Source organism: Carcharhinus amblyrhynchos, chromosome 5 (genome assembly GCF_965287045.1).
Source record: "Carcharhinus amblyrhynchos chromosome 5, sCarAmb.v2.hapA, whole genome shotgun sequence".
NCBI classification, from domain to species: Eukaryota; Metazoa; Chordata; class Chondrichthyes; order Carcharhiniformes; family Carcharhinidae; genus Carcharhinus; species Carcharhinus amblyrhynchos.
In genome coordinates this window covers 43,927,787-43,940,694 of record NC_137328.1, presented here as the reverse complement: position 1 = coordinate 43,940,694, position 12,908 = coordinate 43,927,787, and the positions used below count along the sequence as shown (strand labels likewise).

The 12,908-nt window shown below is 38.2% G+C and overlaps 1 protein-coding gene across 2 annotated transcripts in view; it reads right to left on the bottom strand.

Moving 5' to 3' along the window:
* pum3 (pumilio RNA-binding family member 3) overlaps positions 1 to 12,908 on the bottom strand; it is a 51,591-nt gene that overhangs the window by 29,283 nt on the left and 9,400 nt on the right. For both annotated transcript variants that reach the window (XM_080188705.1, XM_080188706.1), the window contains exons 2-7: positions 10,298 to 10,421; positions 7,972 to 8,169; positions 6,942 to 7,077; positions 3,256 to 3,331; positions 2,390 to 2,483; positions 2,228 to 2,294 (exon numbers count right to left, since the gene is read on the bottom strand). In XM_080188705.1, coding sequence (XP_080044831.1) covers positions 2,228 to 2,294; positions 2,390 to 2,483; positions 3,256 to 3,331; positions 6,942 to 7,077; positions 7,972 to 8,169; positions 10,298 to 10,397 — 671 coding nt within the window. In that variant the 5' untranslated portion in view covers positions 10,398 to 10,421. The remainder of the gene's footprint in view (positions 1 to 2,227; positions 2,295 to 2,389; positions 2,484 to 3,255; positions 3,332 to 6,941; positions 7,078 to 7,971; positions 8,170 to 10,297; positions 10,422 to 12,908) is intronic.

The window sequence follows — 12,908 nt, the reverse complement described above, 5'->3', positions numbered from 1 at the left end:
CAAGGGGCAATTTAATATGGCCAATCCACCTAACTGCATATCTTTGCATTGCGGGAGAAAATCAGAGCACCTGGAGGAAACCCAAGCAGAACTTGCAGACTCCACACAGTCACCCGAGGCTGGAACTGAACCTGGGTCCTGACAGTGTGAGGCAATAGTTGTAACCACGATGCCACTGTGCTGCCCAAAGAACCACAGAATCAAACAAGAAGTGCAAACTTGCCTTCTGGAAAATGAAAAGAATTTTGACCAGCTCCATTTGCAAAAGCTGTTCAAAGTGTTGTAGAGGCAAAAGGATAATTGTAGCCATCAGGCTCACCATTACTTTTAAAATTATGGAGGTAAAAGCAGAAGATGAAATTCAAAACGACAAAGTAGGTAAAGATAGTACAATTTGTAGATGGCGAGACCAGAAGATCCAGAGATACTAACTGACTGTGGAATTAATGTTGTGAAAGCTTCAGAATGAAAATTAATATAAACAAAAAGTTGTGAAGTTTGGAATAAAGGTGGTGGGAACATAGAGGTCAAGATCAACGGTCAACGTCTGGAACACGTCAAAATTTAAGTACCTGAGAAGCATCTTGTCAAAAGATGGTCACTACCATAAAGAAACATTGGTGAAGAATGGATTCTTCAAACAAAAGGCTAGACAGCAAAGAAATAAGCAGAAATCTTAAGTCATCAAGCCTGTGATCTGGAATAAACACAGAAAATTCCAGAAAGACTCAGCAGGCTTGGCAGCATCTGTGGTGAGAAAAACAGAATTAACGTTTCATGTCCATATGATTTGAGTGTTTTGTTCGACGGACCTGAAACTCAGATTATGGAAGAAACAGAGGTCCAACGTCTAGAAAACTTCAAAATGTGATTCTGGAGCATGTTAGGTGGAGAGAATATAGGAGCAATGAACAAGCTCTCAGGATGATATCAGAGAAACGGTAGTCAATGAATATCAAGAAATGTCAACAGTTTGATCGGCAATATTCTAAAGGTGTAAGAACTTGGAGGTGAATAAAGACGAGAGAGATGTATGGAGCAAAAGAGACAAAGAGAATGATAATGTTGGTAAACTTCAAACTTAAAATGGGAAGCCCCTGTACGAGCATTTGAAGAGGAAAGACCACAAGGTGTGGAGAACTGAGCAGAGGACTTGCCCATAATGTTTACTGTTTGGGCCGCCTTGTGAGATGTGCCTGGCCTCACACAAGGATGCCATGTACCCAACGCATGCACGCACATGCACAAAAATCAGAGGTACAGACCTACAACCCATCAGCATACATGTACATATGAAATAGGAGCAGTAGGCGGCCATTCAGTCCCTCGAGCTTGCTCCACCATTCAATAGCATCATGACTGATCTGCATATTTTCAAGTTTTAAAGTCCCATTTCCTTCGATAACCTTTGATTCCCCTGCCTCTACCTTCGCCTTAAACATATTCAATGATTCCACCTCCTTCTGCAAAGAGTGCCAAATTCGCACAACACTCAAAATAATTCTCATCTCTGCCCAAAATGGTGACCCCCAACTTTAAACGCGCTCCCTGGATCTCGCACGCAGGAAGAAGCACCTTTTCCACCTCCAACTTGTCAAGACCATTCAGAGTCTTATTTCAATGAAGTCATCCATCACTCTTTTAAACCCCAGTGGGAACAAGCCCAATCTGTCTAACTTTTGACCTTGACAAAATTTAACAATCATAAAGTTGGCATCAAGCCTGAGGAATAATTTATTAGTTGATTTAATGCGATCTAAACTAAAAAAACATCTGAAACAATCCTAGTAACAGACACATTGGCTCAAATCTTTGGGTCTCTGGATCATCAGATGCCAGGCATATGACTGAGATGAACGCCAGCACCACGGAATTCCTGATATGCTGACCTACATGGGAATTGCCTGGGAAATTTGAACTTCTGATGGGTAATTTACCCTACTTCCCAGGGCCTTCCACGATGTCTCAGGTTCTTGAGTTAAGTCAGAGACTTGGGACAGTTAAAGTGTACTTACCAGAAGAGTTACTCAGGAAATCTTAAGACAGTTCAGAGAGAACTGAGCCCATAAAGTCTCGGAACAAACATGTAGCAGCAATGAGTTGGGGGAATGTTCAAACTAAGCAGCTATACAGTGATGATTGCCGCTCCTTGGAAAGTCTAGACCATTATCAAATATAAATTATGTATTACTGCCCAGTGATAATTATCTCTAAACATTCTACTTACCCATACATTAGAAATTTTTTCACAATATGCCTGCCATACTTGGACTTGCTCAAGTCAATCAAATGTCCTGTAAACAAAATACAAGTGGGATCAAGCAAGGGGCAACATTTAGACAGCATCTTTCCTCAAACGTAATGAAGAGCATACAAAGTTCTCAGGTACCTTTCAATTCCTCAAAAACCTCCTGTCTTTGTTTTTCATCTCCAAACTGAACATAACACTGGATAACGCGAGCAGAGTCATGTGAAAAAGCAATCTGGAACAATGACAAATTACAATTCACACCAAAAGCCAAAATCTGCAACGTCTAACTGTGTAAATGTCACGTTATAACAAGTTTATTGCAGAATTATGGATTCAGTGAGACACTTTCAAGGTGACAATCTCCAGCAATACAGTCAACCTGCTAATCCAATGCTTAAAGATGTCTTAGAAATTGTGTATGCCCTAGTGGGGTTCCTGTGGCAGCCGTCACAGGAAGTCAGATGATACAGACAGAATAAGACGGAGATGCATTTAATTTTTTTCCAAAAGGCTTTACAAAGTCTATTTTCTCTCTGGAAAAAAAGCCCAAAATCAGAATTTAAATGCAGATGAAAAGTTTGGCAGCTTTCATTTCCAAGATAGGATAATGAAAAGCAGCATAAAGCAATTGCCCCTCTTATTTTCAATACTCGACATACGACGTGTTACATCTGAAACACCATGCACCTGCTCAGAACGTGCAAAGCTCCCCAGGCACCACTTGTGAATATGCTCTTTCCTTTTTAAAACGGACAAGGTGTTGCACAATGTGAAACAATGTATTATTCTGCTAATGAGGAGAGTTTATTTTAGCCTCCAAACTCGTGTAGGTTATATTTCTGAAGAACACTGGTTTACAGGTCACGTTAGAATTTGGAGCACAGAACACCAATTAAAAAGTTGCATTCTAGTATTAAGCATGATAAAAAAAATTTGTACTGAAATGTGAAATATCCATGAAAGGAAAAGAGTAATGTTGAAAGCAGACTGAAACAAACCCATACATTTTTAATGTTTCCATGGACGAGCTTCTGCAAATCTTTCATAAGTGCTGCTCTCTTCTCTTTACTGCAGTCTTTCCTATAAAACATTAAAAATAAATTTAAATTACTTTATAGTAACCCTTACAGGAAGGTGATTTCGTTTTGACATTATCCTTTGTAAACATGTTATTTCTTAATAAATACAATAATAGTTGTCCTCAAAAGGTTATTGAGGCTACAAGAAATCCAAAACATTTGTCACAGACGAAAGGCTAATAGCAAACTGGGTTGCAATCTACTTTTATGATGCAACTACCAGATTTTCCAAACTGCTGATGAATCTGGAATTGGCATCCACTAATAACTGAATGTTGCATAATTCACTCACAATATTCCTGCAAAAATCAACTTAAAATGTTGATCTGAAACAATCTTCTGATGAATGAAAGGAAAATGCTCCACAAGCAGGAAAATTATAATTTCTCCAAATTGCACAAGTAGATATGCAATTTACACTGAGAGTATCTGCCATGTTAACGAATGCCAAAAATGAGCTTTAATCTTTCTTCTAATGGATACTGCAAGCTGGACACTTCTTTTTAAATTTAAAGCTTGCTGGTAGCGGCAGCTGAAAATCATGGATCATTTTCTTGTCTTTCCTTACCATAAGCAAGCTTTCTCTTTATCCAGACCTTTAAAAAAAAACTGCACCTAATTGCAGAGGAACCAGATTGGGAAAACAATGGTGATAAGATGATTTAATTATGAGAACAGGCAGACATTTCTGTAGTTGCATTTGCCTCCCTGATGCCAGGGTTCAGGGTGCTTCTGATCAGCTGCAGAACATTCTGAGCGGGGTATGCTGTCCAAGCAGAGATTGTGGTCTGTATACATAGAAAATGGATGAGTTCCTGGAGGTAGGGAGCCAGGAAAGAGACTAATAAGCAGGGTAGATAGATCAATGACAGTAATCCTCAGGTTGCTTCCAATGTCATGTGCTTGAGTATAGAAATAGGAGAACAGAGCAGTTGAATGTGGCTGCAGAGATGGTATAGGTGTGAGGGTTTTAGATTCCTCGGGATCAGTTCTTGGGGCAGTAGGGGAGGAGACAGGGGCATGTACAGGTTTAATGGGGTGCAGTTAGAGAGAGTGGGGACCAATATTTTTGCAGGAATATTGTGAGTGCTTCTAAAGTGTTTAAACAATCTTGCAGGGGATGGCAAAAAGATGTAGCGTAAGAAAAAAATAAACGGATTGGGAAAAGCAGATAGCAATAGGATAAGACATCCTACTGTTTTACATGGGGTTGGAAAAACAAAACAGGAAAGTCGAAATTAGGTTAACTGTGCATGTGTACAAACACACACCATATAGCAAAAGAAGGTTGGTGAGCTGCAAGCAGAAATAGGGACTTGGGATTATGATATTATAGTGATGAGAAGACCTGCGTCAAAAAAGGAAAAGATTTAGTACTAAATACTCTTGGATTAAAAGGTGCTCAGTAAAGAGAGGGAAAGAAAGAAAGGAGGGGGGACAGTATCAATCAAGGAGAATATTGCAGTGCGGAAGACAGGGTGCCCTGTAGTGGTCAAGGATAGAATTTATTTAATTAAGAGTTAAGAAACAAGAGGTATCATAAAACTGGGTATATTTTCTAAGTCACAAATGAATGGAGAAGGAAGAGGAAAAAATCTGCAGGGAAATTAGATAGGTGCAAAAACTAGTTATTACAAAGGACTTGAAATTCCTTAATATGGATTGGGGTGGTAATAGTGTAATATGGCAGAGAAGGAGAAAGAGTTTCTGAAGCAGAGTCTCTTGAAAAGTGAGTTGATCATAGTTTTGTTGAGCAGCATAGTGGAAGCACTGCAGCCTTACAGCATTAGGGACCAGGTTCAATTCTGGCCTCTGGTGACTGTATGGAGTCTGCACGTTCTCCCCATGTTTTTGTGGGTTTCCTCCCACAGTCCAAAAATGTGCAGATTAGGTTGATGGGCCATGCTAAATTGTACATTAGTGTCTCAAAATGTGTAAGTTAGGGGAATTGGCGGGGTAAATATGTAGCGTTATGAGGGTAGGGCCTGGATAAGATGCTGTGTCAAAAAGTTGGTGCAGATTTGATGGGCTGAACAGCCTCCTTCTTCACTGTAGGGATTCTTTGAAAGTATGCTTCCAGCCCAACAAGGAAGGAAACATTTTTTGGATCTGGTTCTGGGAAATGAGAGATAGGTCAACTGATTCACCAGTGTCACATTATAAGATGTAGAATAGCTATGAAAAAAGGCAAGGAGCAAATCGAGGAGAAAATTAATTAATTGCAGGAGGATCAACTTCAATCAATTGAGAACAAAACCATCCCAAGTAAAGTGGAGTCAAAGATTGGCAGGCAAAGCTGTAACTAAACACGGAGTTGCCTTTAAAATGAGGAGATTGTTGAGGTACAGTCAAGGAACATTTTCACAGCTTCCTGGAAATGTGAATAGATGGGAGAGGCTGGGCTGCTCTCCTTGGAAAGGTTTCATGGGAGATTAATAAAGGCATTCAAAATCAAGACGACTCTAGAAGAAAACAGAAATTGTTCCCATTGATTGAGAACCAGAACCCGCATTTAAAGTTAATAACAGAGAAGAACCAAGATGCAACACAAGGAAAAATGTATTCACGCAGAAAATGGTCACGATCTGGAACGCACTGCCTGAAAAAGTGGTGAAAGCAGATTCAATCATGGCTTTCAAAAGAAAATTGGATAAGCAGTTAAAGGGGAAATGTGTGCAAGGCTAAAGGAGAAAGGGTAGGCTACTGTGATTAGTTAAATTTCTTTTACAGATGCCAGCATAGGTTTGATGTGCCAAATGGCCTCTTTCCTGTGCTGTAACTTACGATTCTATTAAAATCCCACTGATCCCGGCACATAAAGCTTTGAAAGACTGGTCAATGGAGGAACATTTGTACAGAAGAAATTAAAAATACATACAGAATTAGATAGACATTTCTTTAAAAAATACAATATTTGACATGATTTATTAAGCATTTGCTTAACTAGTCTATACATTTTCCCACAATCATACAATACCGATTGAGATTTTAAAACAAAATTACTACATGTTTCATTCCACTCACGTTTAGAAAACAACTCACCCGATGGACTGTATTTTGGCTCAGCAATTAGGATGGGCAACAATGCTGATCTCACCAGCAAGTCCCACATCCCACAAAAGGGAAAGATACAGAATTTTACAGTACAGACAGACCATATATATAATTTAACAGGTCTGTAGAGGTTACCATGTGCCACCTGAGCAATTACCAAAGTGTGGGGTGAAAAGAGATTATTGGGAAATGAGACACAAATCCACACGGCCTATATTCTGGGGATCAAACCATTGCTGAACTTTTGAGCTGATCAAGGTAATCAGCAATAAAGTTGCAACGCAAGGTATCTACAGGCTGGACAGCTGGCAGCAGTCAAAATGATTAAGTTGGATCCAGGTAATTTTTACAGCATGCAGCAAGAAATCTTGAGGGTAAAAATGTGTAAACAAGTTTAAACAAGATGTATAAGTACACAGCTTTCTGATAAGATGAGCATTCCAGGTTACAAGGGCGGAAGGCAGTCTTCATACAGGGATGTTGACAGGAATAAAGCTACATAATTGAGTTAATGTTAGCACTTAGAACAGTTAGAAGTTTAACTTTCTTAAAAGTACCTTCTTACACTTTCCCAAATCTGCTTTGAGCGAATAATTAAATCATAATTAGTTTTCTTGTCCTGTTGTCTGTTTTGCTTTATTTCTTTCTTTTGCTTTTTGAAATCATCCCATTTAGGTTTCTTTCCTGTTGTGCCTAAAACACAAAATATTACAAGCTTCACATTATACCTAACACAAAAAGCTCATGGATATTTTAAAATAGTGGGCAGATTGCTACATGGTTGCAAAATCAAATGTAGACCACTAGAAGATAACGTCACTGATACGTTCAACAGAGACTTACATCTTGGGCAAAAGGAGAAAAAAGAAATGCCCATGTCGATAACCTGAGGTAAGAAATTAGTTTTAAAAAACCAAGATGTCTAAAGTAATTATAAAGTTAAAATAAGATCCTTTTAGGCTCAACAGCAGATAATAATTCATTCACACCTTCCCAAACCATATGGCCAAAAGCAGTATGATTTTCTTTGCTCTCTACTTCAATATCTTCCACATTGAATCTGGAAGGACAAAGCCAAGATCAAGAAATCAACACTTGAGAATCATACCCATTATTCAGTGATGTAATAAACTGTTAAGTCAGCAAGGTGCAGCCCGCAATAATCACCACTCCTTATATAGCAATATAACCTTTTTCCAGATCACAAAAACAAGACCGACAAATAGCAGTGCTTTCCAAGAAAGTAGTTAAATTTGCAAATGGCTTGAAAACAAGTTGCTGCAATAACTGGTTAGTTTTTTTCCACTTCTAAGAGCCTGCTCACTAACTGGGATATTCCTTCTGCTGTTTTTAAATTGACAGATATGGAAAAGTCAATCTAATCAAAAGCAATTGAAGAAAATATGTACAATTTAAAAATAGATAAATCACAGGTATGGTCATACATACAAACACTTGAAATACATTTTGTATACAATAAAAATGTTTAAGATTTTCATTCAAAAAGGTAGTAGTTTTTTTTTCTGAATATTTGCTCAACAAAACAAACTGGAGAGCCCATCCAAAGAAATACAATCAGCTAAATACCTTCTTTGTTTTCAGCCAACCGCTTTCTCTTATTTCCAATCTGCTGCTTTCCTTTAAACTTTGCTAAATTTGCTTTCCCAGTAGCATTTGCCATCTTTTTGGGATGAACTGCTTCTGTTCCTTTCTCACACTTTTGAGATATGAACTTCGATTTGCCTTTCCCATTTCCACCTTTGAATTTTTTGGGAGTGTCAGAACCTACATAAAAGAACAAAAGAAAGTTATACAGCTGACTGCGCTAAGATAATGCAGTGTCCACATTGGGGACATAAAGCATAAAAGCCCTTAGTTTTTAAACTTTTTACAAAATAGCGGGTTAACACACAATAAGCATCTGTGGCTTGTTTGCCTGACATTTTGAGTAAGTGAAGTAGGACTAACCTTGACAGGAGAAAGCATTGCAGAGGATTGAGAGTGTAAGAACAAAGCTGAAAGAAATAGGTTATACTGACATGCAGAGATTTGGGGAATGGGAGGAACCTCATGTGGAACAAATTAACTCAGATCATTTAGACTAAATTTGTGTTTATTCAATACAAAAATGATCTATGCAGTCCTGGCTTTCAAAAAAACGACTGGTTGCAAAAATTAAATGTTACTTTGATGGTGGGGTTGACACACTGGATGATATCAAATCTGCATAAGTTTTATTAAAAATAAATTACCATTCTCTTCTCTTTCCTTAATGTGAATACTTTTGATCCGACAGTTTAAAAAGAACACTTTCAAACAGAACCATTGGATTTGTGAAATGTTTACTTGAATAGGTTTTGCTATTTGATTCCAGTCTCAAATTGCTGAAAAAAAATATTTAAATACTGTCATTATTTTCAAATTCTAAGAGTCTGCTGAAATAACTAATCGGTTTTTGACTGTAGCCAAGTATAAGAAGTGCTCAGTCCCATTTTTTGTATTTGACTAACTGGTGGTTACCGCTCTCCAAAGTAAAACTTAAGCAGCTAATGTGAAACTTGCTGAAAAAATAATTTTGTAGCTACCTTTCAAAGTACTTGGAAGACAACATGCCTCAGGGTAATACACGCATTGGGAAAACCATGAAAGTGATTCCAAAACTAAGTTATTTATTATCAGGAGCAATCAAATTTTATATTCAGTTTAGTATGTTGACATGAATTATCTCCCTTCATCAATACACTGGGCTGAACTTTTGAAATCAGCAGGAAAGCAATAGCACTAAAGAAAGGTGCGTGATTTGTGTCGCAGACCTCTCTTCGTGACAGCAGTTTAAGTCTATCATTAAATCAAGGAGATCTCCAAGGACCCAGCAACTGTGATGTCAGCAAACAGGGTAGGCAACCAAAGTATTTTCAGACAGCAAACCAGAAAAGGTAAAACTACCAAATTCCTTCACTTTTAAAGTACAGATAGTGAAATAAACTACAACAACTTGACTATTGTAATCACAAAACTGAGTTTAATAAACCATATTTTAAACATTAGAAATTTCAATTGAAGGAGAACAAGAGACACTAAAAGGGTTATTTGTTTTGAATGACTTGAGTAATTGAGTTTCAGGTTTGGTACATTTTTGGAGAGTTGCAGTTATTGGGCAATTGGGATAGCCAAATCTGCAAACAAAAAAAAATGACAACATGAGGTGATGAGTAGAAAATGAACACTAGATACTTTTAATATAATTAATTACCCACAGCATTGCTTAGAGAGTTAGAGAATGCAGCCTAGAAAGATGGAATCTTTTGTGGCATGGATTATGGCAGTCAAAGCAAGCTTTAGTGGAAGCAAGCTTTTTAGTTTGTGGAAGTTTAGAAATGGTGAGAGGCAAATAAAGCGATTTGGGGAAGCAAGCTGTACAGACATTGAGTTTCAACAAGAAAACTGAGGATTTCAGAGTGGTAGTTGAGATAGAGAAAGGATATGGTAGTGTGTTTTTGAGGAGTGCTAAAATTAGGTATTAAGGCACATTTTATGTGGCATGCTTAAAGTTTGATCCATGGTTGAAGACAATGGCAAACATGCTGAAAATGCTCCTTTGAAATAAAAAATCATGCCAACAATGATTTGTTCAGACATGACCAACAGATCCATTGTTCTTGCCAGGAGACTTTTCCAAGACACACAGCTTTGCTTTATTAGCACTCAATTAAATCATCTATGCCATCCTTGTGAACTTCAGATTCTATGCGCAAACAGCAACAGGATGTGAAATGATGGCCAGCACAGACATGATGGGTCTAAGGCCCTCATTCTGTGTTGTAAACCCTATGATGCTTTGAGAGTTAAATTTTGTTGAAATCTGGTGGAGGGTTGTTGCATATATTTTATTCCGATGATACAAAGGTCTTACCTGATGAAAACTGTTTAGATTCACTGAACTTTTTCAATTTGCCCTTTCCAGGTGGTGGCTTTCTACCTTTACCAGAATGTTTTTTACCTTCAACTACCATGATCACGTTGCCACCTTAAGAAACCTGTAAGATCAGATGCGACAGTTAGAGCATTAGATTATGCTTCAGAATAAGTGAAAGTGTAACATCGTCACTCTACAAAAAATTATTTTGTAAAGCATGGAAGTTGTAGAAGCAAAAATGCATACAATTACATTTTATATACTCAAACCAAGCAGCTAAAAATAAAAATCAGTATTTGACCTCAATAAGACATGGCACCTTACCATTTCTTTCTCAATAGACTATAATTATTTCTAAATTTACAATGCCTCACGAGTTGTCTTTGCTCATCAAATGGATCACTTAATCAGTTCGTTACATCTTGAGCACCAATATTCAAGCAGTTTGAGCACTACTCTGTTCCACTAGCTAGAAATATACGCTTACTTGAGCTGAATTTGAAAACACAAGTACTGAAACTTCTGTATACTTAATCAAGATGACTAATTAAACAGAAACATCATGTGGAAAAAAAATCTCAAATACATTAATTACTCAGTTGCTTTTGTGATTAATAACTCATCGCAAATCTGGCAAGTAACAGTTAGTGCAATTTGCAAAACAATCAGCTGGCAATGGCAGAAAAATGAGGGAAGGCAAAGAGTTCATAAATATTCACTTTTCCGAATCACAACTTCCTTAGGTCTTGACTTTCTAGTTTGATTTTCCTTATATTCAGTACACTCTGGTTTCTCTTCAGATCATATAAATCTTTCGCCTTCTATCAAAAAATATCAAGTCAACATGCTTGAGTAAAGGAGGGAACAGCCATTGTAACCAGCAATTGTTTACATTTCATCAACAAAATAATTCTTAAAGTGCACAACATTAGCCGCATCTTTAATCTTCTGCTCCATCAAGTAACAAAGGAACTTCACATTGTTGCTGTCCAAGAATACAGAAAGATGAAGTGTGACCATTTCAAAACAGAAACGGAAGTAATATTGGCCACAGAGTATCAATAACAATATTTTCCGGAAATCTAACCTGAACTTTGGAATTACCCAGGGCATGGATGGGAAATCTTCAGGTGGAATTCAATGAGGGTAGCAGGTGACCCTTCAACCACCAAAACTAGCAGTAACCGTACTCATCCAAGCTAAAGGGGCCCCAAGGAAATGAAGTCCCTGACTGGCAGCAGCAATTTTGCCACCAGCGTTTGAGAACTGCCAGTAATTCAACTGGCCTACATCAGGTATCCCTGGAGGAAGTTAAGTGAGGGTGGGATGAGAGTCATTGGGAGGGGTGCCAGTGAGGAGAAGTGGGGTCAAAGGAAAGGACTTTCAACAGGCCCCCCAACCTCAGCCTCTTTATTGAATTACTGATCAATTGAACTTCCCCATTCCCACTTAGCCACAGGCAGCCATGCCCAAAGGAGCAATATTTGCCTACTTAAAGGTCTCCATTGGCATTTGGGCAGGAAGGCCACCCTCAAGACTTCCCACACCAGACTTAAGTGGAAAGAGTTGGGAAGGCGGTGGGTTTTCTGCACTCCTGCCCAATCGCATGCACCCCTTTCCCCACATACTGGGAACAATTAAACTGCATCATCCTATTTATCCCCAAAACAGAAAGCTTAATGTAGTGCACACTGATGACACCAATATCCTATGTATTAACAAACCTGAGAAAGGTAGACCCAACAGCTAATAATTCCATCACACATTAAACAACTTTATGGCTGGATAAATTCAAACGAGGGACAATGATCCATACCCAAGAACAAGGTCTGGTTGTGGATGTTCAGTTGGTTCTCAACTGTGAACAGAGCTGATAATTCTACATTTTATGCTGCCTTAATTACCTTAAGGAGACCAACTTCTTGAAAGTGCTTGAATGGAGTGGCTAGTCAGGTCATTTCAGAGGGCATTAAAAATGAAGGACATTTTGTGAACTGAAACGATGTTAGGTTGGGCTTTTTGAAAAATACTTTTGAGATGCTGGCTAGGCCAGCATTTATTGTCCATCCCTATTTGCCCTTGAAAAGGTAGCAGTGAGCCACCTTGAAGCTCTACAGTCCATGTGGTGTAAGTGCATACAGTGGATGTTTTAAGGGTCTTGACAGACACTGTATGAAGTCTCAATCTCTAAATTGGTACTACAGGGTGGTTACAATTGTATTACTATCAAAACACAGCAATACCAAAACACAGTCCTTGATCCTTTTTTGTTACTTATTATGGCTGATTTATCTCTGAAAAACAATTGATTCTGTAATTTTTATTACCTCTGCTGCCTAACAAAATTCAGTTTGAAATTTTGAACTGATTTAACTTTTTGGGGGAAAGAGCATCCTGATTTCCATGGCCCAGGCATATCCATACATGTACTGCATTGTGGTTCTTCATGCTACTTTTCTAGGCTTGGACACAGAGCCAAATCCAATCATAAATGTTGAACAACAAAAAAAACACAAATGAGAAAAGAAGAGTTGAAGAGTAAAGCAAGCTTGCAGGTGAAATAAACACCCATGCTCTAGATTTACCACTTCTAAAATGTGTACCTGAT